The 27277-nt window shown below is 60.1% G+C and overlaps 1 protein-coding gene across 9 annotated transcripts; it reads left to right on the top strand.

Moving 5' to 3' along the window:
• Window positions 1–301: 301 nt before the first annotated feature.
• CIC (capicua transcriptional repressor) lies at window positions 302–27277 on the top strand. Of its 9 annotated transcripts, none has more exons than XM_079760103.1 (21): window positions 1043–1188; window positions 3676–6462; window positions 18030–18179; window positions 18263–18497; window positions 18577–18706; window positions 18802–18984; window positions 19064–19229; window positions 20220–20422; window positions 20518–20743; window positions 21111–21214; window positions 21418–22639; window positions 22722–22909; window positions 23362–23483; window positions 23811–23977; window positions 24094–24396; window positions 24493–24812; window positions 25064–25338; window positions 25441–25592; window positions 25669–25800; window positions 26061–26192; window positions 26274–27277. In XM_079760103.1, the coding sequence occupies exons 2-21, from the start codon at window positions 3687–3689 to the stop codon at window positions 26639–26641; spliced, it is 7554 nt and encodes a 2517-aa protein (XP_079616229.1). In that variant the 5' UTR covers window positions 1043–1188; window positions 3676–3686; the 3' UTR covers window positions 26642–27277. The 9 variants fall into 9 exon arrangements, with proteins under 9 accessions (XP_079616222.1, XP_079616229.1, XP_079616224.1 ...); XM_079760098.1 differs by having other exon boundaries at window positions 24493–24815; window positions 25438–25592; XM_079760099.1 differs by having other exon boundaries at window positions 24490–24815.

Here is a 27277-nt window from a genome sequence, read left to right as displayed (position 1 = left end):
CTGTCGGTTGACTACACTGCAGCGCGCGCCAACCCACACACGCACATTCTCTCCCCTCCCGGTGGCAACAGGGCTTTCCGCGGGGCCGCGCCAGACTTTCTGAGGTGGCTGATTGGTCGTAGTCCTGACCACCCGACAGCCAATCAAGCGAGGGAAAGGTGACATCACTCTTTCTCTTCCCCTCCCCCCACCCCAAACTTTCCTACTCCGGACTACCAGCAGCAAAAACCACGTGGGGGAGGGGCGAGAGAGTAGAACCCAGTGAGGTCATTGCACCGCCCTGGACACTGCTGATTGGCCGCGGGGCTTGAGGGTGGCGGTTGGCTGTTCTTCGCACCTCCCCCTGGTGCCGCTACCGCCGCTGCTGAGAGGAGCCGCCGGCGATACTAGAGCCCGGAATCCGGGTGAGTCGGGGCCCTGGGTTTAAGGTGCTCCGGGTGTCCAGTGAGACTCATGAGAAACTGCCCTTTCCGACTTTTTCTCTTCCCCGGGGTTCTTTGGTGCTCCAGGCACTCTGTCACATGGGAGTTGTAGTCTGTCTTGTACTGTCGACTATGGGCCAGAGACTTAAGAAGACTACCATCCCCAGCAGGAATTGCGACTAGCCGGTCAACAAACTCTCAGGCCACGCCTCCTAAGCCTGCTCATTGGAGAGCCCGTCCCTTAGCCCCTCCTTCATGCATTTCATTGGTTACTGTCCCTCACCGAGCCGGGTTCCGGCTTAGAGTGCAAAGCGACTGGGTACTGTATTCGTCATTCCGCACTAAGACGGCTTTTAATTGGTTAATACTGATGTCAATCACTTGTTGTGGGGCAGGGTCCTAGGCATATCAGGCAGTCGTAGGCTCTGGTTGGTGTCGGTCCCAGAGGGAGGCCTGTCTTAGACTTTGGCTCCGCCCCCTGGCGCTGCCGTGTGGGCGCGATTGGTCGTGAGGAGCGTCGCTCGTCGTCGAGAGGCGGAGCTGACCAGGCAGCGAATATCTATTGGTATAGGACTGCGCCGGTCAGCGGGGTTGTGGCCGCTGATTGGCTGGCTGCTCCAGCTGTTGCAGGTCCATTCACCATTTTGTGTGTTGGAGTAAAAAAAAAGGGAGAATCGAGAGGGAGAGCCGGAGGGGGGGCGGGGAGGGACCGGACCGGACCGAGCCGGGGCCACGGCCCCCCGCCCCGAAACCCGCCGAGCCGGAGGTGAGGGGCGGGTCCAGGGCTGACACGGGCAGGGGAGATTTGGGGTGCTGGGGGCTGAGAGGGGACAGGTGGCAGGGACGGGGAGGGGGTACAGGGGAAAAAGGGTGGGTGGGATGGTGGGAAGGGTAGACAGAGTGGAAGAAGTGGTAGGTAGGAGGCGGGACAGAAGAGGGGTAATTAGGAGAGGGTAGTGTGCAGAGAATGGGTAACAGGAATGGAGGGGTGACAGTACTAGATCAGGGTGACAGGGAGAGGGAGGGGACAGAGTTGGAGGGGATGACAAGGAGAGGTGATGGGGAGAGAAGGTGGCAGGTCCGGAGATGGCTGATAGGAGGTGACTGGGAGGAAGAGGTGACGAAGGTAGATGAGAATGGCAAGGGTGGGTGACTAAGGAGGGGGCTTAGGGCCTGTGAGAAGAGAGGTAGAGGTAGAGTGGTGACAGGATGGGAGAGAGAGTGGCAGAGAAGGTGGTGCCCGCAGGGCTGATGGGAGCAGAGGGCATGAGACCCTGAGGGGCCAGGGCCTGGGCTGCCCTGGGCTTCAGGAGTTACTGCTCAGATTCTGTCGGGGTGAGGGTCCACTGGGCACCGAGTGGGAGTTCTCCAGAGAAGGGTGGACAGGAAGAGAGTAGGCCCCCGGGGAAAGAAAGAGGCTTGGCTCTGGGGTGGAGGCTGGGCCAGGCAGTAGTCCAGGGGTGCCAGGCAGTGCTGATGTAGGCCCTGGTGGAATATGCGAGGTTTGTTTTGGGGCAGGACTGGGGCTGGATTTCTGTTCCCAGGTTGGTGGCCTAGCGGGTCAGTGGGGAGAAGGTGGTGGTGGCTGTCCAGCGCTGGGGCACTGGGGTGCCTTCCTCCGCTTGAGAAACCCCGGCCCCTCCAGGCTCTGCCTGTGAGGACCACGGGATTGGCTGAGGGAAGGGGCAGCCCGGGACTACAGGGTCCACGGGGGCAGCAGGCCTCAAGCAGGAGAGCAGGAGGTCAGGGGTCCCTGAAGACGTGAATCAGGGGTGCCTCTGATTACGTTTGGTTTATGGTCCTGGGCTCCTTCAACATCCCCACCCTCACCCCACCGCTGAGGCCCCCTTTCAGCTCCTCAGGCTCTTTTAGTCACTTCAGAGTAAAGTTTTTTCCCTTTTCTTTTCTCAGGGTAGCTTGAAAGGGGGCGGGCAGTAATGACTGTTCAGGAAGTGGGTGAGGTTGGCCAGCTGCGCTTGTCCTGCTTTCTTTGACCTTCTCCCACTTACACCCACCTGGAGTCAGGGGGCACATTTGGAGGTTAGGGGGGCCTGGCCGGCTCAGCCACCTTGCCAGGGCTAGCCCAGCCAGCCCAACCAGGGTGGGGATTCGTACAGGCCAGAAGAGGGGAGCTGGGCTTGTGGATATCACCCTGGGTGCTAGGGGGGCAGGGCAGGCTCCCATCCAGTGGGACAGGGAAACCCTGGGGTGCAGATCCATGTCCCACTGTGTGATGACGTGTATGTGTGTGCCTGTGTGTGCGCCTGTGTGTGTGTGCCTGTGTGTGTGTGTGTGTGTTTGTGTGCGTGTGTGTGCTCATGCGCAGCCCCGTGGCAGCGCTGGGTATGAGCTCTTGCCTCAGACATGCCCCTGCCTGCTCCCTGCCAGGATCTGGGAAGATGGCTCTACCCGGCAGGCCCAGGGTGCAGAGCAGAGTGGGCAGCCGCTCCTCAGGTCTCTCAACTGCCCACTCCTTCCCACAGTGCCAGGCCGTGCCACTCAGTGAGGTGGGGCGGGGGGAGATGGAGAGAAGCTCACATCACAGCCCAGTCACCTCCCTCTCCGTGACTGTGCGTGTGCATGTGTGAGTGCGTGTGCTCTGTGGATGGTGACAGTGTCAGGAAGTGTGCCCTCTGAGTCATGTGACAGGCAGCACACTGAGATGGTTAGGAGGACAGACTCTGGAGCCAGAATGCCTGGGTGCAGACCCTAGCTCTCTGTTTCATAGCTAGATTAATTTGGACAAGTTGCTTGATCTCTCTGTGCCTCAGCTTCCTCAAGGGTGAAATGGGCTGTTGGTAGCCCTTGTCTCAGGGCTGTTTGAGGATGAAATGGGTTCATAAAGGCAAGTTTAGCCCGGGGGTGGCACAGAGAGAGGCTCCATAGGTGTGAACCATTAGTGCTTCTTATGTGGCCGGAGGGCAGGCAGAGTGTGTGCGTGTGCCTGCTGTGTCTTCTGCAGAGGGAGCAGGTGTATGGGAGTGTCCCTGAGGAGCCAGAGGGAATAGCCCATGGAACATGGGTGCCACTCTGTGTCTGGTTGCTGGCCAGGGGCCCATAATGAGTTGAGGACAGCCAGGAAGGAGGCCTCGGGGATCGTGGAGTTGAGGCGGGAACCTCAGCAAGTGGGAACTCTTGGGGGACGCTGGGTCTGGGGGATTCCTGAATTGCTCCCGATGACCCCTGTCTGCCCGTCCACTCTGCAGGTGGACAAAAGATGAAGATGACCCCTGTCTGCCCGTCCACTCTGCAGGTGGACAAAAGATGAAGCCAATGAAGAAGGCGTGTGCTGGCCTCCCAGGTCCTATCAGTGGAGGCAAGTCCCCACCGGCCACCAGGGCCAAGGCCCTGAGGCGGCGAGGGGCCGGGGAGGGTGACAGGCCAGAGGAAGAGGACTACGAGGGACAGCAGCAGCCGGGCCCAGAAGAGGCTGAGGAGGGTGAGGAGGAGGAGGCCCAGCAGGCCTCAGGGGCTGAGGGGCTCCCCCTAGAGCTACGCCCTGATGACCCGGCCCCAGGCCCAGCTGAGGACCCCAAGGCAGAGGGTGAGGCAGGCCGCTGGGAACCTCCACTTAGCCGAAAGACAGCCACGTTCAAGTCACGAGCACCCAAGAAGAAGTACGTGGAGGAGCATGGTGCTGGCGGTGGCAGCTGTGGGGCAGCTGGGGCCCCTGAGGAGCGGGCAGGGACCCCTGAGGAAACTGGCGCCCTGGGCGTTCCTCCACAGCCCCCCACCTCTGCCCGCTCTTCCTCCACCGACACAGCCAGTGAGCACTCAGCTGACCTGGAGGACGAGCCAGCCGAAGGTTGTGGGCCAGGCCTGTGGCCCCCGGGTGGCAACAGTGGCAGCTATGACCTGCGGCAGCTGCGATCCCAGCGGGTGCTGGCTCGACGTGAGGATGGCCTCTTCCTGCCAGCTGTCGTACGCCAGGTGCGCCGAAGCCAGGACTTGGGTGTGCAGTTCCCTGGGGACCGGGCCCTGACTTTCTACGAGGGCGCACCCAGCGGTGGTGGTGTGCATGTGGTTTTGGATGCCATGCCACCACCAGGTGCGCTGGTGGTGGGCACGGCCGTCTGCACCTGTGTGGAGCCCGGCGTGGCTGCCTACCGTGAGGGTGTGGTGGTGGAGGTGACTACGAAGCCGGCTGCCTACAAGGTCCGCCTCAGCCCTGGTCTCGGCTCCCAGCTGGGCCCACCAGCCGCCCTCCAGCAGCCGTCGCGTCATGAGCCCGAGGAGGCCATATGGGTGGCCCGCTCCAGCCTCCGCCTGCTTAGGCCGCCTTGGGAACTCGAGGCCCTGCTGAAGAAGCCCCCCATGGGCCCCGAGGAGGAGCAGGCCGAGCCGGGGGCCTCCCTGCCATCCTGCCCTGCTGCCCTGGACCCCAAGCAGCCTGAGGATGCCGAGGTCTCCAAGATCAGCTTTGGTGGCAATCTGGGGCCTTGTGAGGAAGGCGCGGAGAAGCACCCGCCAGCCCAGGGCACTCCGGCCCTGCTCCCACTGCCCCCACCCCAGCTCCTGTCGCCGCCACCCAAATCCCCAGCCTTTGCAGGCCCGGGCCGCCCCGGAGAGCAGCCCTCACCCTGCCAGGAGGGGAGCCAGGGCGGCAGCCGCAGCAGTAGCGTGGCCTCTTTGGAGAAGGGGGCTGCTCCGGCCGCCCGTGCCCGCACACCACTGACAGCCGCCCAGCAGAAGTACAAGAAGGGTGATGTGGTCTGCACACCTAACGGAATCCGGAAGAAATTCAACGGCAAGCAGTGGCGGCGGCTGTGCTCGCGAGATGGCTGCATGAAGGAGTCTCAGCGGCGGGGCTACTGCTCCCGCCACCTGTCCATGCGAACCAAGGAGATGGAGGGCCTGGCGGACGCCGGTGGGGCCGGGCGGCCAGCCGGCGCGGCAGCTCGTGAGGGCAGCACCGAGTTCGACTGGGGCGATGAGACATCGAGGGACAGCGAGGCCAGCAGCGTGGCAGCTCGTGGAGACTCCCGCCCACGCCTCGTGGCCCCTGCTGACCTGTCACGCTTTGAGTTTGATGAGTGTGAGGCAGCAGTGATGCTGGTGTCCTTGGGCAGTTCCCGCTCAGGCACGCCCTCCTTCTCCCCAGTCTCGACGCAGTCGCCCTTCTCGCCAGCACCCTCACCCTCACCCTCACCCCTCTTCGGCTTTCGTCCCGCCAACTTCAGCCCCATCAACGCGTCCCCAGTCATCCAACGCACTGCTGTTCGCAGTCGCCACCTGAGCGCCAGCACCCCTAAGGCAGGCGTGCTGACACCACCAGACCTGGGCTCCCACCCACCGCCGCCTGCCCCCCGCGAGCGCCATTCCTCCGGCATCCTACCCACCTTTCAGACCAACCTGACCTTCACCGTGCCCATCAGCCCTGGGCGGAGGAAGACAGAGCTGCTGCCTCACCCGGGGCCGTTGGGAGCCCCTGGTACAGGGGGTGGAGGAGCTGCCTCAGACTTCCCCAAGAGTGACAGCCTAGACTCCGGGGTGGACTCCGTGTCCCATACACCTACATCCTCCACACCGGCCGGCTTCCGGGCCGTGTCACCTGCTGTGCCCTTCTCCCGCTCCCGCCAGCCCTCACCGTTGCTGCTGTTGCCCCCACCTGCTGGCCTGACTTCAGATCCCGGACCCTCTGTGCGCAGGGTGCCTGCTGTGCAACGGGACTCACCTGTTATTGTCCGAAACCCTGATGTGCCGCTGCCTTCCAAATTCCCTGGGGAGGTGGGCGCTGCCGGGGAGGCTCGGGCTGTAGGGCCTGGGCGGGGCTGCCGAGAGACCCCGGTGCCCCCTGGGGTGGCCAGTGGGAAGCCTGGCCTGCCCCCACCTCTGCCGGCTCCTGTACCCATAACTGTGCCTCCAGCTGCGCCGACTGCTGTGGCCCAGCCGATGCCCACCTTTGGCCTGGCTTCCTCGCCCTTCCAGCCAGTGGCCTTCCATCCCTCACCTGCTGCCCTGTTGCCCGTCCTGGTGCCCAGCGGCTACACCAGCCATCCTGCCCCTAAGAAGGAAGTCATCATGGGCCGGCCTGGGACAGGTAAGAGGTGCAGTGGACGGACTGAGGCTCCAATAGGTCATTTTAAACAGGGCTCCTTTCAGACTAGCTCTCAGGAGGAGCTCCTACCTTGGGAGGGGGTGCCAGGGGAGGCTGGCCTCTCCTTACAGCTGTTCCAGTGGGAATTCAGGTGTCAGGCAAGGGACCGGGCTTGGGAGGCCCAGTGCAGTGCTTCCAGAGGCCTCGTTGGGAAAAGAATGTCGAGGGGGTCCATGGAGCCACTCCTGAGTAGAGCCGTCGGGGGAGCTGGTGGAGATGATAATCACGATGACACTTCTCATGTTTGGAGGACTGGCGGGGGGCATCGCCGTGATAAGAACTTCGCCTGGGTTATCTTGCTGAGCCCTCACACCCACTCCATGATGCAGCACTTAACAACATAAGGGCCCTGCTCTAAGCCCTTTTCAAATATTAGCTCCTTTAGTCTTCATAACAGCCCTAACAGGCGGGTGCTATGACTGTGCTCCTGTAGTGGGAACTAAGGTCAGGTTAGTAACTTGCACAGGTTCACGTGGCTAGTAAATCCTGGAGTCGGCCTTCAAACTGAGGCTGGCTTGTGACCACTGGGCCGTAGTGCTGGTTACAGATGGGAAGACTGAGGCTCCAATAGGTCCTTGCGCCGGGAGGCGGCCAGACCAGGACCGGAGGCCGCATCTTCACCACGGTGCCCAGTAAACATCACAGGTGCTGTCGGTGCCCCGGAGGGGAGCTGGGGCTGTGTTGGGCATTGTGCCCTGGTTTGAATCCAGGTATGAATCTGGTCTGGCTGCCCTCAGGACAGGGTGTGTAAGGCAAGAGTTGAAGGATGAGTTGAAATCAGCAACCATAGGACGAAAGAGCTTCCTAGGTGGCCAGTGGGAAGGAGGCTCCACGGCCGGTAGGAGCACAGCTGAGGAAAGCCATTGTGGCTGGAGGGCTGAGGCCAAGGTTGGAGAGAGGAGCATTTCTGCAACGGTGCTGGAGAGACGGGGGCCCAGGCCAGGCTGGGCCTTGTCAGAGCAACTCAGGGAGGGTGACAGACCCATCACCAGCTCCTTCTCTGGCATCTTTTTCTTGTTTACTTATGAGTCCACTGTTGACTGAGGGCCCCCTCTGTGCCTAGTCCTGTGCTGGTTGGTGCCGAGGACACAGCCTTGCCCTCAGAGGGCTCACCATCCCTGGTGTAGACGGACTGCCCAGACAGTGACTGTCCAGAGAAGTCAGGGCAGGGATGTGGAAAGCTGGGAGGACTTCTTGGAGGAGGGGCCAAAACCTTCTAAAGGGAGACCTGAAGGGTGTGCAGAAGTGAGCCTGCCAAGGCCAGCAGGAGAACCTGCAGGCAAAGGGAACATGCAGAAGCAAAGACTTTGAGGCACAAGCAAGTATTTGAAAGGTGAATATGCAAAGACTCGCTGTCGATGGTGGGTGAGTGTTGGGATGTGCAACTATATTGGAGAGCAAGGGTCAGATAATAGAGGGCCCTTATGAGACTTGTGAACTTGATCCTGAGGGCACTAGGGAGCCATGGGAGGTTTTGAGCCAATCTGACCTTGGCTATTTTAAAGGCAGGGAGACAGGAAGGACAGAGCTGCTGTGGCATGGGCTGGGGCAGAGGCCAATGTAGGAAGGAGCTCAGGCCCTGCCCTCATAGAGCTTCAGCCCAGAGCCAGGGCACAGGGACACAGGGGCTCTGCTTACTCCCATGCTCATATACTGAGGTTGTGTGCTGTGTTTTTTGCCCCACTCCCTACAGCTTTCACATTTGTTATTGTAGTTAATATGAGCAAAATTCCACAGAAGTGGGCACAGCAGGGATTTCTGTCTTTAAGCAGATGAAGAAAATGAAGCAGGACTCTAACCCCCCCCCCCCCCACCCCCGGCACCCCCTACTTACATGCCTACAACCCCAGACATTGCTCTCATAGCATCATCTCACATCTACTGCCTTGGGAGGGATGGCACTAATGCAAGTGACCTGAGATCTTCAAGGGCAGGCCCGCAAGGGTTCCTGCCATCATTTTCCAGATAGGAAAAATGAGGCCCCGGCAGAAAAGAGTCCTGATTGAGTTCATCCAGCCAGGGAGGAGCAGGACTGGGCCTTGAACCCAGTGTCCTGATCTCCAGATCACAGGACTCTTCCTATCAGAAGGTACAGTAATAATAATTTATTGAGCACTACCCATGCATGTGCCTGGCTCGCTCCTCAGTAAGTGCTGACTGAATATTTACTCACTGAATCCTCATAACCTCACAGGAGGTGAGGACACTTTATTATTTCCAGCATACAGAGGAGGAAACTGCAGCCCGAGATGTGTCCAAGGTCAGCCAGTAGGATAAGATGCAGGCTTTAAACCCAGCTCTTAAGCACTCTCAATAACAATGATGAAGAAGTCATTGTAAGCATCCTTTTCTTCTTCTTGTTTATTTTTTGCTAATCCTCACATGAGGATATTTTTTCCATTGATTTTGAGAGAGAGAGAGAGAGAGAGAGAGAGAGAGAGAGAGATATTAAAGGAGGGGGAGGGATAGAGAGAAACGCCGATGTGAGAGAGACACAGTGACTGGTTGCCTCCCACACACATCCTGACCAGGGAGGGCCAGGATTGAGCCTGCAACCAAGCTCTATGTGACTGGAATTGAACCTGTGACCCCTCTAGTCCACAGGCCGGCGCTGTAACCACTGAGCAACTGGCCAGGGCTGTAACCGTCATTGAGCATTTACCATGTGCCCAGCCTCAGGTGTGGGGTAATCTTAATCGAATTCACCCCATGCTGTGAAGTAGGAATTACCAGCCCCGGCGTTGGGGAAATCTGAGGTTCAGTTAAGGAGGAGGCCCCTTGCTGGAGGCCACCTGGTCGTCAGAACTTGTCCAGTGCCTGTCCTGTCGGTTCGGAGCCGCACCTTTCTGACAACACCCATGCTGAGGTATCCAGGTTGCCCTCATGTTCCCAGCCAGCAGGCCCTTTTGTTCTTCCCCCAGAGGCCTCCCTAAACCCTTGGGAGGTGGCACCTTGGGGCTTTCTCTCTCAGAGGTCCAGATAGGGCAGATGGTGCCCAGTGGCATGATGAAGGTGTAGTCCTGGCCCCTTCTGCCTGCCCATGCCAGAGCCTGACCCTCACTCAGGGCAGCAGGTGTGAGGGGGCCGCTGGGCAGCCTGCCTGCTCCTGCCCCCCGCCAGGCATTTGCTTCCGCTGGGGGACATGCCGGGGCAGGCGGAGGCATTCTCCACATTCTGCGCATGGCCAGGCCAGCCAGCTGCCATGGCCACCTCCCTGTGACCCTCCCCCTGCTCCCCAGGAAAGGAAGCCGCCCCAGGGCCTGTAGCCCCATCCCAGGAGGCCAGATGTCTCAGCCCAGTTCCTGGCACAGCCTTCCTTCCAGCTCTCAGGGTCAGCCTGGCGACCCATACTGACAGGCAGTGCCCCTTCTCCTGGGTTTGTCCGCCTGTCTGTCTCTCCCTTGGGTTCCTATGTCTGCGTCGAGGTTTCCATTTCTGGGCCTGAATCTCTCTCTCTTCTGGAGTTCAGTCTGTCTGTTTTTCTCTGAGTCTGGCTCTCTCTACCTTTCTTGGTTTGTTTCTCCCTAGACATCAGTCCTTGTCTGAGTTTTCATCCCACCCTCTTTCTGTTTTGGCCCCCTGTATCTCTGCACCAGCCTCAGCCTATCTCCTGACCTCCCTTCTCCCACTCTTTAGACTGACTTTCGGCCTCCATTCTAGCCCCCACTGCCACCTTGTGCACATGAGGTGCTTTGTTCCTTGAAGTCAGTGGACAGGTGCTAAACATCAGGTCCTCTACTTCCTTCTTGGAGTGTGTTGGGAGGTGGTCCAGGCCTGGGACAAATTAACTTCCCAACACTGTCCCTGAACCCTGCGGAGAGGTGTTAGGAGCCATCTGCAGACCTGTCTACACCCAAGCACCTGTTCCCAAGACAGGCAGGAAGGCGGGGGCTGTGCAGGCCAAGCTAGGAGATCCGGCTGTGGGGGAGCAGTAGGAAAGCAGCTCCTGTGCCCACTCACTGCTAGAGGGCATGACCCAGATCACCCTGTATCCCCTCCCTCTCCACCACCACCTTTCAGGAGACACATGGTGTCAGCTCTGTTTAACTGAGCCCCACATGTAGTCCACCCCAACAAGTAGGACCTCAGATCAAGCAGCGCCCACAAACTATGCTTGGGTAGGTAGGGAAAATGAGGCCCAAAAAGGGGCTGAGGGTCTTCTGACTCCCCAAAACCAGATCCAAATTCTGCCCACCATAATTTGTTTTGTCTCAAACAGTGAATCCTATCCCTACCACCAGAAGTCCCTCCTCATCCTTCCACCAGGCCCAGGCTAAACAGTCCTGGGGTAAGTGGATGGGGAAGGCAGATATGGCTGCAGGCACAGGCAAGGATGACAGAGGGAGGTACAGAGTCTGGGGAATCCAGAGGGTAGAGACAACTCTCGCTGAATGCCAGGTGATGAGGGAGGTTCAGGAAGGCTTCTCATTGGAGGGAATTTGAGCTGAAGCAGGAGGAATGAGTGGATTTCTGGGTAGTTGAAAGAAAGGGAAGGGCGATCCAGGCCAAGGCAGCACGGGAGCAAAGGCCAGGAGGGTGAAAGTGCATGACCTCTGAGTGGTGAGTTGAGGCTGAAGCTGACACTAGAGCCTAGGCTTGGCAGAAGGGTGCCATGGAGGACAGCTCCAATGAGGCCAGGGTTGAATGCCAGCCCCTGAAGAGCCAAGAAAGGGTTTGGAGCAGGGGAGGGAAAAGGTTGCACCTGGGTGTCTGCACTGGATCCCGGGAGACTGCACTGGAGAGAAAAGAGGCCTAGGCTGGAAAGAAGAGGATGACTTGCGGGGAGAGGAGTTTGTGAGGTAGCAGGAGAGATTCTGGGAGATTTCCTGGAAGAGGCCCCCCTCCCCGCCCCAAGAGCTGTGAGAGGTCAGGCTGCCTCCTGGCGGTGGCTGGCGGCAGGACCGCGGGGCGGCCGCGCGCGCATGCGCAGCAGCGGCGGCGGCGGCGGCGGGGGTGTCGCAGCCCCCGGCATTAATAGCTCCATTAGTGGCCGGGAGGGAGGCGCATTAGCGGCGGCGACGGCGTCTGGCTCCCATTACCACCGGCGGCAGCGACTGCACCGCAGGCGGCTGGACCCTAGCCCGTCGCGCCGCCTCCTTCGCCCGCACCCCATCCCCTATTCCCGCTCCCCACGGGAGCCTGGGCCAGGGAACTCCCGTCTCCCCACGTCCGCAGGAAAGCAGATTGTGAAGCCAGGCAGACCAGGGTTCAAATCCCGACCGTGCCCACACCTCCTCCTGACTGCAAGGTCCTATCCTCTAGGCCTGTTTCTTGCGAAACGGCGGGGAGACCGTGTACCCGGGGCTTTGTGGATCCGGACGTTCACCCCTTGAGGGCGGCCGCGCCCAGCCTCCGCGGGTACCAAGGGGCACAGGTTCCCGCGCCCCAGGGGGTAGGCCCCCCGTCGGGCCTCCGTCCTTCCTATTGGCCGCCGGCGAGCCCGACGACGCCGATTGGCGGAGACTGCCTCTGTGCCATTAACCCCTGAGCAGCCGCGCCCTCGGACTGGTGCTGGTGCCCTCCCCTGCCCCCCCCCCACCACTTCCCCCCGCAGACAGCTCGGGTGCCAGCTGGCCCGCACCCCGCCGCGGCCCGCGTGGGTGTCAGGCCGGCCGGGCGCCCGCCCGCCCTCCTAACACAAAGCGGCTTTGTGGGGCCCGCCGGGGACTGGCCAGGGGCCAGGCGGCGAGTGGAAAATCTCGTGAGCTCGGGGAGGGGAGGAGAACACAGGGCGGCGCCCCCTCCTCCGCCCGGGCCGTGGCGCCTCCCTCAGCCCGCGCCAACCAGCCCTCCCAGCCCCGGCGCCTGAACACTACCCCCGCCCCACCCCCAAACCCACTCCCCACCCTCAGTCTTTATCCCGCCCATCTCCCAATCCTTGGGGACCCTCCCCCACACCTCTCGCCTGCCTTTCTTTCCCTCCTGGTCCCCCTGCATACCCCAGCCCCACTCACACTGACTCACCCTGGTGCTATTTTTAGGCCCCCATCCTTCCACAGCCGCACCAGCCCAATCCTGGGCCCGTTCCCCAGGCAACCCTGGCCGTCGCCTCCCGGAGTGGGTGGGTGGGTGTGTATGTGGGAAGGGGGTGAGGGGATCTGGGGACACCGGGTTGGTGAGCTGAGGCGGGGTCCCAGGCAGGGTAGGGAGCAGTGGGTGGCAGGGGTGGGGTGCCTCTCGGGCTCAATAAATAGGGCCCGTGAGTTCAGAGCGTGTCTGCTGTCCCTCAGTCTGTCAGCATCCCTGGCTTTACGCCCCAGGCCTCTGGGCAGGCCTTGGCTTGTGCCACCCTGGGTGGCAATTGGTGTCTCTGTCTGGGCTTTGTGACCCCAGGCTAGGGTGGAGTTGGGTGGTGCTGTGGGGCTGTTTAGGGCCAAACCTTTTGTGGAGTGAGTTCATGGGTGGTACAGGGGGTGGCTGTACTGTGGTTCTGCCCCAATACCTGTCTGGAGTGAAGGATGGCTTTCCACCCCCCTTCAGATGGGGCTGGGGCCCTAGTTTGGAGAACTTCCTCAGCATTTTCCAACCAGGAGGGCCCTAGTTAGGGTCGAGGCTGGCTGGAGAGATGGAGCTGTGTGGGTACAGAACCTGCTCCCTCTTCTCCACTCCTAATCACCCCCACCCAGGGTTCCTCCACTCTGAACAATGGGAGCTAAGTATAGGGCTGGCCCGGTGCCCAGGGCAGGGGGGCCCTTCCTGCCTAGATTCCGGCCCCTCCCTGCCAGGCTGGGCCCCTACTTAGCTGTACTGTACCCTGTAAAGGGCCTCTTCCCATCCCTCCTGTGGAGGCACTGTGTCTTCTACCAGATGTACAATTCGCCCAGATGTGTGGGGCCCATTTTCCCTCCTTTTCTCACCCAACAGAAGTGGGGGATCTGGGGGCAAGGTTCCTCTGCGCTCTGTCCCTGGACTCCACTGCAGTGGGGAAGGGGTTAACTTGCCAATAGGTGACTCACTGCTGGGGAGAGGAGGGGGCAGCGGTGAGGAGATAGTGGCCACATTGATTTCAACCTTGGTTTCTGCCTCACATTGCAGTCCCTGGGGCAGTGAGGTAATGGAGGGTCTGAGTCTGGGGCTGCCTGTGGAGGAGGGGGCAGTCACTAATAGTCCCTCTGGTGGCCCCTCCAGGCTCACAGCCAAGTGTCTGGTCCTGCAGTCTCTGGAGGTCACAGGGCTACAGATGTCCCCTTCCCCTCTGGGCTCTGGTTTTGCTCCCTCTCCGAGCCTTCAGCTCTGTTGGTGGATGGGGCAGGCTGGGAAAAGGGTTTGTCTATCATTGTCCCCACCCCACCTGTGAAAGAGCCCGGTATTGGTCCATCTGAGCCTGTGCAACCTTTACCAGCTCAGGTGTGGCCCCAGGGTCTCCCTTGGGTGATCCAAGGCTTCTGATCTCTGTCTGGTGGGTCCCAGACCCCTGCCTGTGTCTCTGTGTGTGACCTCTGACCTTTCTGTAGTTAACCAGTCTCTATATCATAGCCTAACCGTATTCCTGGACTTTTGTTTGGGAGTCTGTTGCCTGTGTCCACCCTGAGGTTAAATTTTCATAGTGGGAAGTGCATTTAAGTTGGAGCACTAGGCTGTTACGTCTGGCTGCATGATCTTGCACAATGCATTGTTTCTCTGAGCCTCATATTCTCATTTGAACAATGGACATCAGAAAGTGTACCTCCTTAGTGGCTGTGAGGATTCAGTGAACAGATCATACATACATGCTCCCAGCACACAGCAGCTTTAGTGTTTGTTAGTTTCCTTTCTTCCTCCTGGCCCTTTCTTGGAAGGAGTGGCTCACAGCCTAGGGTGGCAGGCCATCGCACAGTGGTGGTCTGTGAGGTAGAGGGTCCTGGGCAGCTTCAGGCAGGGTAGCTGAATGACTATGAATGGCCATGGCACTCTGTATACCTGCTATGCCAGGGCACTGAGGTGTAGTTAGTGCTTACCAGGGTAAGTTTCTATAGTGTGAGTGGTCACTATGGTGTCTGTAAGAATTAGCCTGTGTTGGGGATGGAAGTACCTAGAAGGCAGTGTGAGTGTGTGAAGATAGAAGAGCATGTGCGATTGAGTGGGAGGGATGTGGGTTGTGTGTGATGGAGAAGCAGTGGCTGTGATGAGGTGTGCATGATCATTCTGCCTATCTGATATGTTGTGTTTGTATAATGATTAACGTGGGCCAGTGAATGTGTGAAGATATGCATTGGTGAAACATGTATGACAGGACATGTATGAAATGGGTCACATGAAGAGGATGATGGGTGGGAAGTGATGGACCTTGAGTGTGGAAAGTAGTACACATATGTGAGCAGGTGTTAGAGGTTTGTGACTTCGTGTGTGACAGTGAGTGTAAGACCGAAGGTACATGTGACCGTGGGGTGTATATGAAATAATGGGTGTGGTAGGAAAGTCTGTCTATGAGGGATGTGTCTGTGTGCTGGTGTGAGAGTTGGTGAGAGTTCGGGGATGACTCCCTCAACCTACGAGCAATTCGTCTGCCCCGCGGAGCCGTGCGCGCCCAGGTGGGCCAAGTGCGCGTGAGCGTGTTCCTTGCAAGGACTGGACACACACAACCACACACAACCCAGGGGCCTCCGCAGCGCGGCGCCACGACCCGCCCCCCTGGCTCGGTGCCTTTACTGCAGTGCGCCCGTCCTGCCTCTTTCCTCCCGCGGTCCCGCCCCCGGACGGCTTGGGGCCAAACGGAGCCCGCCCATCCCTGTCCTCATTTGCATATGACTGACGTTCCCCCGGGGCAGCCAATGGGGGCGGGCGCGGCGGGGCCTGACCCGCGCGCGGTGTCGGCAGCCAATGGGATTACGCACTGGGGGCCGGGCTTGCGCGGAAGGCCGTGGGGGAAGCGGGGAAAGGGCGGGGGGAGGCGCGGCGGGGGGAGGGGAGCGCGTAGTAGTGGCGGGGCGGGGAGGCGGCGGTGGTTCGGCGCGGGGCTTGCTCGGAGCGCACGGGCGCATGCACGCTGGGCCGTCTGTCCGCCGGGGTCCGGAGGTCGACAGGGTGCTGAGTCGGGGGTCCAGAAAGGCGGGGCGGCGGCGCCAGCAGCCGGGGCGCGCGGGGCCACAGCCGTTACCCGCTGGAGCTGCGAGGGAGGGAGCGAGCGAGCGAGGGAGCGGTGAAGGGAGGGGGCCGCGCACGCGCACCCGCGCCCCGCCCCGCCCGTCGGGCTTGGTGCGGGAGGAGGGAGGGGGAGGGGGCGGTGCCGATGGCCCCTGTGCCGCGCGCCCCGTGACGGCCCCCGCGGGCGCCGGGGGGCGGGGCGGGTCCGGAGCGCTCTGAACTCCCCCGCCCCCTGGGCGGCGGGGGGCAGGCGGCGTTGTACGCAGGCGCGTCCGGCAGAGACCCCCTTGTGGGGCGGCCGGAGGGGGGCTGTCGGGCGCGGGGGGGGGCATGCGTCGACGGCCTCCAGCTGCCCCCGGGCCCGAGCGGCGGCCACTGAGGAGGCGCGAGCCCCGGCCAGGCCCCCTCGCGCCGGACCATGTACTCAGCCCACAGGCCCCTGGTGCCCGCGTCCGGCGCGGCTTCCCGTGGCCTCGGAATGTTCGGTCAGTAGTTCCTGGGCCCTGGGACTGTAGGGGTCAAGATGTTGGGGTGCTAACTGCGGAGAATGTGTGATGGGGATGTAGCGGGAGAATGGTAGAGGTAGAGTAAAGGGAAAGTTACAAGCTGTAGTGGTTAGTGACGGCAGGTCAAGTGGTTAGTGACGGCAGGTGGGAGTGTAGCGGAGTGATGGGCGTGGGGAGTAGCTGGAGCAAGCAGCCTGGTGTTAGGTGATGGGGCGAAAGAGGTCCGTTGTCATTGGAGGTGAGCGGTGCAGTGTAACTGGCTTGGGAGCATGGATTGGATTCGGAGCAGCCTGAGACCTACTGGCCCGAGGTGTGGACTAGACAGAGGGAAGGGGCTGCGGTTGAGCAGCGGGGCCAGGGCAGGATTTGGGAAGTGAGGGAGGCACTGTTTGCTTAGAACAGTGTTGGGCTGAGTGTTTGTGTTGAGCTTTGCGGAGAGGGAGAGACCCAAAGATCCTGGATGGTAGGGCACTTGGGAGCAGTTCAGGAGGGGCAGGACCAAAGGACTGTTCCCTCATTGTCTGCTGGGCCCCTTCTTCTCCACCCAGCAGATGAGGAGGCACTGGTGAGAAAGGTCTTTGTGAAGAGAGGGACAGGTTCAGGTCCCTGGGGGTTGTGAAGTGGTTGGAGGGCCAAGAAGGCTTTTGTGTCCTCAGGGCCCCAGTGTTAGGGGGTAGGGTCGTCATATTGTGTCTTAAGTGGAGTCTTGAGTCGCTTCCAGTGCTGGCCTCCTTGTTCCTCTCCATTTGCCTTGATGTCTGCTTTTTATCTTTTCTTTTGTCAGCCCTTTATAGAATCAGGTGCTCACAAAGGGCTCCCCTAGTCCAGGCTTTTGAAGGCAGGAGGGTGGTAACTCCAGGACAGAGTGGTCTGGGTCAGGGGAAGGCCTGGAATGATGGAGACCAGGGCTAGGGCGTTCCCCTCCTCCCTTTATAGTCTTCCCCTACCAGGGGCCTCTGCTGCTGGTTCCACTTCCCCCAGGGAGCCAGCAGTGAGAGGGAAGCCCACTCCTGGTCTCCGCCTGCTCCAGGAGTCCAGCCAGTCACCCAGCTCCTGGAGCTGAGGGGGTTCTCTGGGACCAGCTCCTGATGAGGGAAGTGCCTTCCTGTGTATATCCTCAAGGAAACACCTGGCACTCTTGCCTTCCCTGGGCAGAGACTTGTAACAGTTCTTTTATTTGTCCCATTGTCTGTGCCTTCTCTTCCAAGGAGTTTACTGTACCCTCCCCTCTTTCTGGGCTTGGGGTTGGGCCATGCCCTAAAGATGAGCGTGGAGTTTTAGAGGGACAGAGGCTAGGAGGCCTCTCCACAGGCAGTAGATTCTCTTTGGTGGTAAGGGGAGGGATGCTATAGCCACCTGTGCCCAGCCCAGGAAGGGCAGGTCTGGCTCCCTGGTGCCTTTGGTAGTGGGAGGGAGGCAAAGAGACAGACTCAAGACGCTGTGGGTAATGGAGGGAAAAGGAGAGGAAAGACAGGGCCATCTGCCTTGGGAAAGAGAAAAGGAGTGTGAGGCCGAGGTAAGGGGCTATGTCAGCTGGCAACATCGGTGCTGGCAACATGGCTCGGCTGGGGAAGGGTCTTCAGGCCTTCTGAGGTCTTGGGCCTTGGGAGTGTAGGATGGCAGTCAAACATGGCCTGGTTTGTGACAGGAGCCAGTCATTCCTCTGGCCTGGTCCCTGGTGGCAGGGCTAGTGGAGGTGGGGGGAGGGAGTGGGGCAGCAGATTCTCTTTCCATCCCTGCTTCTGTTTTCATTTTTATAAACCTAGAAACCTGTCAAGCAGGAGTTTTCTTTGAGTGATGTTGCATGCATGTCGAGAGGTTCAGGGCTAGGAGAAGGGGGTGTAAAACAGAGGTGGAGCTACCTTGTTCCGGGTGGAAAAACCTTGGGTTGAGGGTCAAGGCCAAGATCTACTGCACAGCTCAGCTGGCTCCTTCCCACAGTGTGGACGAACGTCGAACCTCGCTCTGTCGCCGTGTTCCCTTGGCACTCCTTAGTCCCCTTCCTGGCCCCCAGCCAACCAGACCCCTCCGTGCAGCCAAGTGAGGCCCAGCAACCTGCCAGCCATCCAGTGGCTTCCAACCAGAGCAAAGGTGAGGGATGGGGGGCTGTGGAAAGGCATGGGGATAGTGTTGAGGTGGTTCAGGAGCCCTCTGATCTGCCTCTCTGTCCCCAGAGCCTGCTGAGTCGGCGGCTGTTGCTCACGAGCAGCCACCAAGCGGGACAGGGAATGCTGACCCTGGGCGGCCCCCTGGAGCCACATGCCCTGAGAGCCCAGGGCCTGGACCCCCCCACACTTTGGGGGGAGTGGAACCTGGAAAGGGGCCCCCTCCCACCACTGAGGAGGAGCCCCCTGGCCCTCCAGGAGAACCCCGGCTAGACAGTGAGACGGAGAGTGACCATGATGATGCGTGAGTGCCCCGAGACCTGGGACTGGGGGTGGGATGGCCAGGGACGTGGACCTCACTGTACTTGCTGCTCTCACTACAGCTTCCTCTCCATCATGTCTCCTGAGATCCAGTTGCCTCTGCCACCTGGGAAACGCCGGACCCAGTCCCTTAGTGCCCTGCCCAAGGAACGAGACTCATCTTCGGAGAAGGATGGACGTAGCCCCAATAAGGTGCCCTATCCCCACCTGTCTCCAGCTCAGCCTGTGGCCACCCAAGCCTGTCTCCTTGATTCTAACTATTCCCCTTGGACCTGTGTCTGCTGTAGCGGGAGAAGGACCATATCCGGCGGCCTATGAACGCCTTCATGATCTTCAGCAAGCGGCACCGGGCCCTTGTCCACCAGCGTCACCCCAACCAGGACAACAGGACCGTCAGCAAGATCTTGGGCGAGTGGTGGTATGCCCTGGGGCCCAAGGAGAAGCAGAAGTACCACGACCTGGCCTTCCAGGTAACACCTCCTCCTCGTGGCTCCTCCCCAGCTCCCTCTGGTGGGTGGGTGAGTGAAGGGTCCTGCCATCTCCTGCCAGGTGAAAGAGGCCCATTTTAAGGCCCACCCAGACTGGAAGTGGTGCAACAAGGACCGAAAGAAGTCTAGTTCAGAGGCCAAGCCCACAAGCCTGGGGCTGGCAGGAGGGCACAAGGAGACGCGGGAGCGAAGCATGTCGGAGACGGGAACCGCTGCTGCCCCTGGAGGTCAGTCAGCTCCTTGGCTCTCCTGCCCCACTATCCCGTCCCTGAGAGCCTCTGCTGCCCACTTGCTTGCTCGCCCCCTGCCACAGAAGCTCCTCCCTGTCACTTTTTTAAAATAGGTTTTTTACTGATTTTAGAGAAAGGAAGGGGGAGGGAGAGAGAGAAACATTGATTGGCTGCCTCCTGCATGCCCTCTGTTGGGGATTGAGCCTGCACCCTGGGGTATGTGCCCTGACCAGGAATTGAACTGGTGACCTTTTGGTGCATGGGATGACGCTCAACCAGCTGAGCCACAATGACCAGGGCTGCCCTGTCATTTTTATTTGAGGACCTTTATTTATAAAGGAACCAGCACTTCTCTCATGTGAAGGATCCAGGAAGGTCCAGACAGATAAAATTTCCAAATAGCAATCTCATCAGCTGCCACTTACTGAGCATTTACTATATACCAGGCACCAAGTGGGGTGTAATCTCTAGCACTTAGAACCATACCCCATTTTCCAGGTGAGGCAAAACCACTTGCTTGAAGTCACAGAAAACAGTAACTGGAAGTGCCAGAAATTAAAGCCCAGCTTGGCTGACGCCCAGAACCACAGTTGGAAGCCCCTCATTGATGCTTCCTGACTGCAGTTGTCAGGGTGCCTGGCACTGTGCTGAGGTGCTTTTCTGGAGCAATCCTGTGGGTCTGGGCTCACAACTCAGGGCAGGGATGCAGTGTGGGAACAGGCCAGTGGTTATTAGCTAGCCAGCGCCACACGAACCTGTCTGCAGGCTTTCTTACTCTCAGGAGGGCTGCCTCCTGGGGAGCAGAGGGCAGGAACCATTGGGAAGGAGATGCTGGGCTGGTGGGGGCATATCTTTTCCGCTTGGTGGCCCAGGAATTCCAGCGTGCTTTTGCCCAGTACCTAGAAATACGGCGGGTGGCTCAACCAGTCCAGGTGCTGGTAAGAGGCTTCCTGACTCTGCAGCACTTCCCCCCCTTCCACTCTACAGTGTCCTCTGAGCTTCTCTCTGTCGCAGCCCAGACACTTTTGAGCTCGGACCCCAAGGCTTCGGGGAGCGGCTCCTGTGGGGCAGAACGTCTGCACACAGTTGGGGGACCTGGTTCGGCCCGGCCCCGAGCCTTCTCCCACAGTGGGGTCCACAGCCTGGATGGCGGAGAAGTAGACGGCCAGGCACTACAGGAATTGACTCAGGTCTGGGGTACAGGCCACGGGAGTCGGGGAGATGGGCAGGGAGGGCTGCCCAAGGTGACAGCCTCGACTGATCTCTCCCTGCAACTGCCCTGCAGATGGTGTCTGGCCCCTCATCCTACGCTGGCCCGAAGCCTTCCACACAATATGGGGCTCCGGGCCCCTTTGCAGCCCCTGGCGAGGGCGGTGCCCTAGCGGCCAGTGGGCGGCCTCCACTGCTGCCTACCCGAGCCTCCCGTTCCCAGCGTGCAGCCAGTGAGGACATGACCAGTGATGAGGAACGCATGGTTATCTGTGAGGAGGAAGGGGATGATGATGTCATTGGTGAGCAGTGGCAGGGACCCAGAATCCTGTCCAGGGGTTTGGATGGTGGGCAGAGATTGGATCCAGACCCTCAAGCCCTTTTTCCCCCCCTTCCCTTTCACATATGTTCAGTTCAGGCCCTACTGTGCAAGCCTACCCCTACTCTTAGAAAGCCCCTGGTTAGATAGGCAACCAGGAGGACCTGGGCATGGCCAGGCCATTGGGCACAGCGTTAGATGCGTGCTTGTGTAGGTGGACACACCCTGGGCTGAGGAACAGCATTCCTGGACAATACTCACTGCTGGTTTGGGGCAGAGCTGAGGCCAGAGCCCAGGTTCCAGACTGTCCTCTGGCCCTTTTGCCAACACCGTTCCCTCTACTCCCACAGCTGACGATAGCTTCAGCACCACTGACATTGACCTCAAGTGCAAGGAGCGGGTAACTGACAGTGAGAGTGGAGATAGCTCTGGGGAAGACCCAGAGAGCGGCAAGGTGAGTGCTCGGGACTTGGTGCTGTCTGGTCTCACTGAACTCCAGGAGTGGGGCTATCTTGTGTGTTGACAGAGAGCCCGAGAGGGAAGTTATTTGCCCCATGGGGAATTGTGTCACAGGCTGGATGAATCAAGGCCTTCAGGTGGCCTGGGTGTGGGTGTTCAGGCTCCCTGATACGATTGTGTCTCTTCTCCTTCCACCAGAGCTATGGCCGGAAAGTGTTCTCACCTGTGATTCGTTCCTCCTTTACCCACTGCCGTCCATCGCTGGACCCTGAGCCCCCAGGGCCCCCGGATCCACCTGCAGCCTTCAGCAAAGGCTACGGGCCCACCTCATCCTCCTCGTCCCCACCTGCATCCTCCTCAGCCTCAGCAGCCACCTTCTCATTGGGCTCAGGGACTTTCAAGGCCCAAGAGTCAGGTCAGGGCAGCACAGCAGGCCCACTACGGCCCCCACCCCCTGGGGGCCCAGCAACACCTGCCAAGGCCACCCGCTTTCTCCCAACGGATCCTACCACCTTCCGGCGCAAGAGGCCTGAAAGTGTAGGGGGCCTGGAACCACCTAGCCCCTCAGTTATTGCAGCACCTCCTGGGGGGGGAGGAGGTGTCTTGCAGACACTAGTCCTGCCTCCAAACAAGGAGGAACGGGAAGGCAGCGGAGCCCGCATGTCCTCAGCCCCAGCCCCATCACTGGCCTATGGGACCCCACCGGCTCCCCTGTCCCGCCCAGCTGCCACCATGGTCACCAACGTAGTGCGGCCTGTCAGCAGCACTCCTGTGCCCATCGCCTCCAAGCCCTTCTCCACCTCTGGTCGGGTGGAAGCATCTCCAAATGACGCAGCGGGTGCCAGGACTGAAACGATCACTGGGTCCCGGGCACCTGGGGGCTCTCCACTGGGCGTCAGTTTAGTGTATTCGGACAAGAAGTCGGCAACAGCCACCTCACCAGCCCCACATCTGGTGGCTGGGCCCCTACTAGGTGCTGTGGGGAAGGCGCCTGCCACTGTCACCAACCTGCTGGTGGGCACCCCAGGCTATGGGGCCCCTGCACCCCCTGCTGTCCAGTTTATTGCCCAGGGGACCCCTGGTAGTGGGGCCACTACGGGCTCAGGAGCAGGTGCTGGTACTGGCCCCAATGGGCCAGTGCCCCTGGGTATTCTGCAGCCAGGTGCCCTGGGAAAGGCTGGGGGCATCACCCAGGTGCAGTACATCCTGCCCACACTGCCCCAGCAGCTTCAAGTGGCACCTGCTCCAGCACCAGCCCCTGGGACCAAGGCAGTGGCTCCTGGCGGCCCTGCATCAACCACCAGCATTCGTTTCACCCTTCCACCGGGCACTTCTACCAACGGCAAAGTCCTGGCTGCCACTGCGCCCACTCCTGGCATACCCATCCTGCAGTCTGTACCCTCTGTCCCGCCCCCCAAAGGTGAGGCCTGGGCTGGGCAGCACAAGTAGAGGGGCCGCAGCCCTGTTCGGCTCCCTTTAACCTCCTTTCTTGCCTCTTGCAGCCCAGTCGGTTTCTCCTGTGCAGGCCCCAGCCCCCAGTGGTTCAGCCCAGCTGTTACCTGGGAAGGTACTAGTGCCCCTGGCCACCCCTAGCATGTCAGTGCGTGGTGGAGGAGCCAGCCAGCCGCTGCCCCTGGTTAGCCCACCCTTCTCAGTACCTGTGCAGAACGGCGCCCAGCCACCTAGCAAGGTAAGGGCATCCTGGCTGTGGCCCCACCTGTTCCTCATTCCTCTCCTGCTGGGTTTGGTCTCCATAGCCTAGAGTTTCTGTCTGCCTTTCCTTCGGTCTCACTTTTCCCCCTTTTGTCTGTCTCTGGAAATGCCTTGCTGTCTTCTCAGTGTCTCTGTGCATCTTGATTCTGGCCTCAGTGTCTGCAACTTGTTCCTTGTCTGTGTTCCCCACCTTTTGAAAAATTTTTTAGAACATTTAAAAAAATTTTGTTTTTAAAAATTTCTGTTGGTTTTTAATTTTTTTATTTTTATCTCTTTCCCACCTCTTGCTGTCTTCTTTCCCTTTGTTCCAATTCCAAATTTTGTGTTCCCTGTTTTGGCTGAGACCCACCACCCTCCTAGGTTTTGGTTTTCCTCTTCCCCATGCTGGGTCCTCCACTCACTGCAGCCTATGGGTGCTCTTGCCCACAGATCATCCAGTTGACTCCAGTGCCTGTGAGCACACCCAGCGGCCTGGTGCCGCCCCTCAGCCCAGCCACGATCCCTGGTCCCACTTCCCAGCCTCAGAAGGTCCTGCTGCCCTCCTCCACCAGGTAATGACAGTTGAGCCCTCACCTGGAGGCAAGCCCAGGGAAGGGGGTGGTGGGGCCAGATCGCTTCACTCTTCCCCTATTTATTTTTTAATACGTTTTTGTTGATTTAGAGAAAGAAGGGAGAAGGATAGAGAGATAGACACATCAATTGGCTGCCTCCTGCACGACCCCCTACTGGGGATTGAGCCTGCAACTCAGGCATGTGCCCTGACTGGGAATCGAATCATTGACCTCCTGGTTCATGAGTTGGTGCTCAACCACTGAGCCACACCAGCCAGGCTCTTCCCCCATTTTTACCCTTTCCCCCCTTTTCTCTCCTTGCGACAGAATCACCTATGTGCAGTCAGCAGGCGGGCACACGCTGCCTCTGGTCACCAGCTCAGCATCCAGCCAGGCTGGAACAGTCACCTCCTATGGGCCCACGAGCTCCGTAGCCCTAGGCTTCACCTCGCTGGGGCCCAGTGGCCCTGCCTTCGTACAGCCCCTGCTTTCAGGTGAGGGATGACCTGGCAGGCAGTGCTGGGAACCCACGGTGGGTCTGAGGCAGTCCAGCTGAGGCAGTCCCGGCCTAACACGGGCCCCTGCCTCTCTTCTATTTCCCTCTCTGCAGGCCAGGCCCCGCTGCTGGCTCCTGGCCAGGTGGGCGTGTCACCTGTGCCCAGCCCCCAGCTGCCTCCCACCTGTGCAGCCCCTGGAGCTCCCGTCATCACGGCATTTTACCCTGGCAGCCCCGTACCCACCTCGTCAGCGCCCCTGGCCCAGCCATCCCAGGCCCCTGCAGGCCTGGTCTACACTGTGGCCACTAGCACCACCCCCCCTACTGCTACAATCCTGCCCAAGGGCCCATCGGCCCCTCCTACTGCCACTGCCACTGCCACCCCAGCCCCTACCAGCCCTTTTCCTAGTGCCACAGGTGGGTGTTGGGCCAACCCAGGGTGGGGTGAGTTGGATCCAGGGAATGGGATCCAGTCAGGCCTAGCTCAGCAAATGCTCTTCTCCCCATCAGCAGGCTCCATGACTTACAGCTTAGTGGCCCCCAAGGCCCAGAGGCCCACCCCCAAGGCCCCCCAGAAAGTGAAGGCAGCCATCGCCAGCATTCCTGTGGGCTCCTTTGAGGCGGGTGCCCCTGGGCGGCCTGGCCCTGCACCCCGGCAGCCCTTGGAGCCTGGCTCAGCTCGTGAGCCTGCTGCCCCTGAGTCCGAGCTTGAGGGGCAGCCTACAACGCCGGTCCCTCCACCTACCCCAGAGACCTGGGCTCCCACTCCCCGGAGTAGCCCCCCACCACCCCTGCCTGCTGAGGAGCGGACCAATACCAAGGGCCCTGAGACTATGGTGAGTGTCCAGCAGTCCTGGGGGCTCCGGCTGCTACTGGGTTCTGTCCCTTGGCCCACTGTCTGCTCCCTGACCCACCCCTCTTCCCTGCATATATCTGAGACGTGCCCTTGTCCCTCCTGCCTGACTGTCACTGGGCTTTCTCCAAGATTGTCTCGGGCAATCAGCACCTGTCTCTCTGTGTTTCTGGGTTTTACCCCGGCAAGTCTGAACCCGTGTCCTTCATCTCTCTGCCATCCCCACCCCAGGCCAGCAAATTCCCCAGCTCATCTTCAGACTGGCGCGTCCCTGGGCTGGGCCTGGATAGTCGTGGGGAGCCTCCCACCCCTTCTAGCCCGGCCCCAACTCCAGCTCCAGCCCCTGCTAGCAGCAGCAGCAGCAGCAGCAGCAGCAGCAGCAGCAGTGAGGGCAGTAGTGGCAGAGCAGCCGGGGACAACCCCGAGCGCAAGGAGGCAGCTGGTACCAGCAAGAAGGTGAAGGTGCGGCCCCCGCCTCTGAAGAAGACCTTTGACTCTGTGGACAAGTGAGTATGGGCTGGGGGGCTCTGGTGGAGCCTGTGGGGTTGGTGGGAGAGTGAGCAGCTACAGGCCAAGCAGGGGAGGTGACCCTGCCCACTCTCCAGCAGGGTCCTGTCAGAAGTAGACTTCGAAGAACGCTTTGCTGAGCTGCCCGAGTTTCGGCCTGAAGAGGTATTGCCCTCTCCCACCCTGCAGTCTCTGGCCACCTCGCCCCGGGCCATCCTGGGCTCCTATCGCAAGAAAAGGAAGAACTCCACCGGTAGGCAAGGGGGACTTCTGGGGTTGGTGGGGGACAGGCTGGGGCCACCTCCCCTGAGCCTGCTTCTTTTGACCAGACCTGGACTCCGCCCCCGAGGACCCCACCTCACCCAAGCGCAAGATGAGGAGACGCTCCAGCTGTAGCTCAGAGCCTAATACCCCCAAGAGTGCTAAGTGCGAGGGAGACATCTTCACCTTTGACCGCACAGGTGAAGCTGTGAGGGACCCAGGGCCTGCAAAGGGGTGGGGTCTCATGAACTGGGTTAGAAATGGGAGAGGTGGGGTGGGTGTCGCTGAGAGGAAGGACAGCAGGTTAAGCGTGGGTTCCAGAGTCCACTGCCATGTGACCTTGGGCATGTCCCCTCTTTGAACTCTGCTGTGAAAGAGAATTCAGTGAAGGCTCGGTGGACAGTTAGACACTGGTGTGAAGGTGGGGTGGCCTTGATCATTCTCCCTGCCTTTGTTCCAGGTACAGAAGCCGAGGATGTGCTTGGGGAGCTGGAATATGAGAAAGTGCCATACTCGTCACTGCGGCGCACCCTGGACCAGCGCCGGGCCCTGGTCATGCAGCTCTTCCAGGACCATGGCTTCTTCCCATCAGGTGAGCATGTCTTGGAGTCTTGGGGAGCACTTGGAGGGGATCTGCCTGCTCATCTCATCCCCCCAATCCTTCTGTCCCTAGCCCAGGCCACGGCAGCCTTCCAGGCCCGCTACGCAGACATCTTCCCCTCCAAGGTGTGTCTGCAGTTGAAGATCCGTGAGGTGCGCCAGAAAATCATGCAGGCAGCCACTCCCACGGAGCAGCCTCCCGGAGCTGAGTCCCCCCTCCCTGGACCGCCCCCGACTGGCACTGCTGCTGCCTCTGTTCCCACTCCTAGCCCTGCTGGAGGCCCTGATCCCACCTCACCCTGCTCGGACTCTGGCACAGCCCAGGCTGCCCCACCACTGCCTCCACCCCCAGAGCCGGGGCCCGGACAGCCTGCTTGGGAGGGGGCCCCCCAACCATCCCCCCCACCTCCTGGTCCCTCCACAGCTGCCACAGGCAGGTGAGGGGCCCCTGAGAAGATCCCAGGACCCATAGTACCCCCCCTCAGGACATGGACAATATGTAGGTGGGAGGAATGGTGTGTGGGGGGCGGGGCAAGATGGTTACTTCCTCCCCAATAAAGCCATTTCGTCCTTTCAATTTTGGGGCGGAATGAGGCCTGCCCCTCTGTGTATCCCCATCCCCCACAGCTCCCTCCCAGTGATGGGGGTAGCTGAGGGGAAGCAGGGGCACAGTCTCCCTCCATCGAGCCCCTGTACATAATAACCTGAAGTGTGTGACCTTCAGATCTTTTCACTTGTACTTTATGCAAAATGGCTCGTGAGGGCTGCAATCAGAGAGAAGTGAGGGCCTTGGGCCACAGGGAGGCGCCTGTGGAGTAAGGGGTTCACGCACCCCTTTTTTCCCCAGAGGGGCTGGACTCAGGTTAGTTTGGGGGTAGGGGCTCCTGCACTTTGCCACAGGCATGGGGAGGGTTCTCTCCCCACCTCTCTGCCCTCCCAACTTGGGTTGTACTTTCTAAGAAGGTGATTCCCTCTACTCTTGTCCCCAACCCCAGAACAAAACATGTTGATCATGTGCAATATTTCTTACTGTGCCGAAAAGCCACAATGACCGCAATTAAAGCTGTTTAACACACC

This window comes from Cnephaeus nilssonii (genome assembly GCF_951640355.1).
Source record: "Cnephaeus nilssonii genome assembly, chromosome: 20".
Classification (NCBI taxonomy): Eukaryota; Metazoa; Chordata; class Mammalia; order Chiroptera; family Vespertilionidae; genus Cnephaeus; species Cnephaeus nilssonii.
The sequence above is the reverse complement of the archived record's forward strand: the minus strand, read 5'-3'. Positions and strand labels throughout refer to the sequence as shown.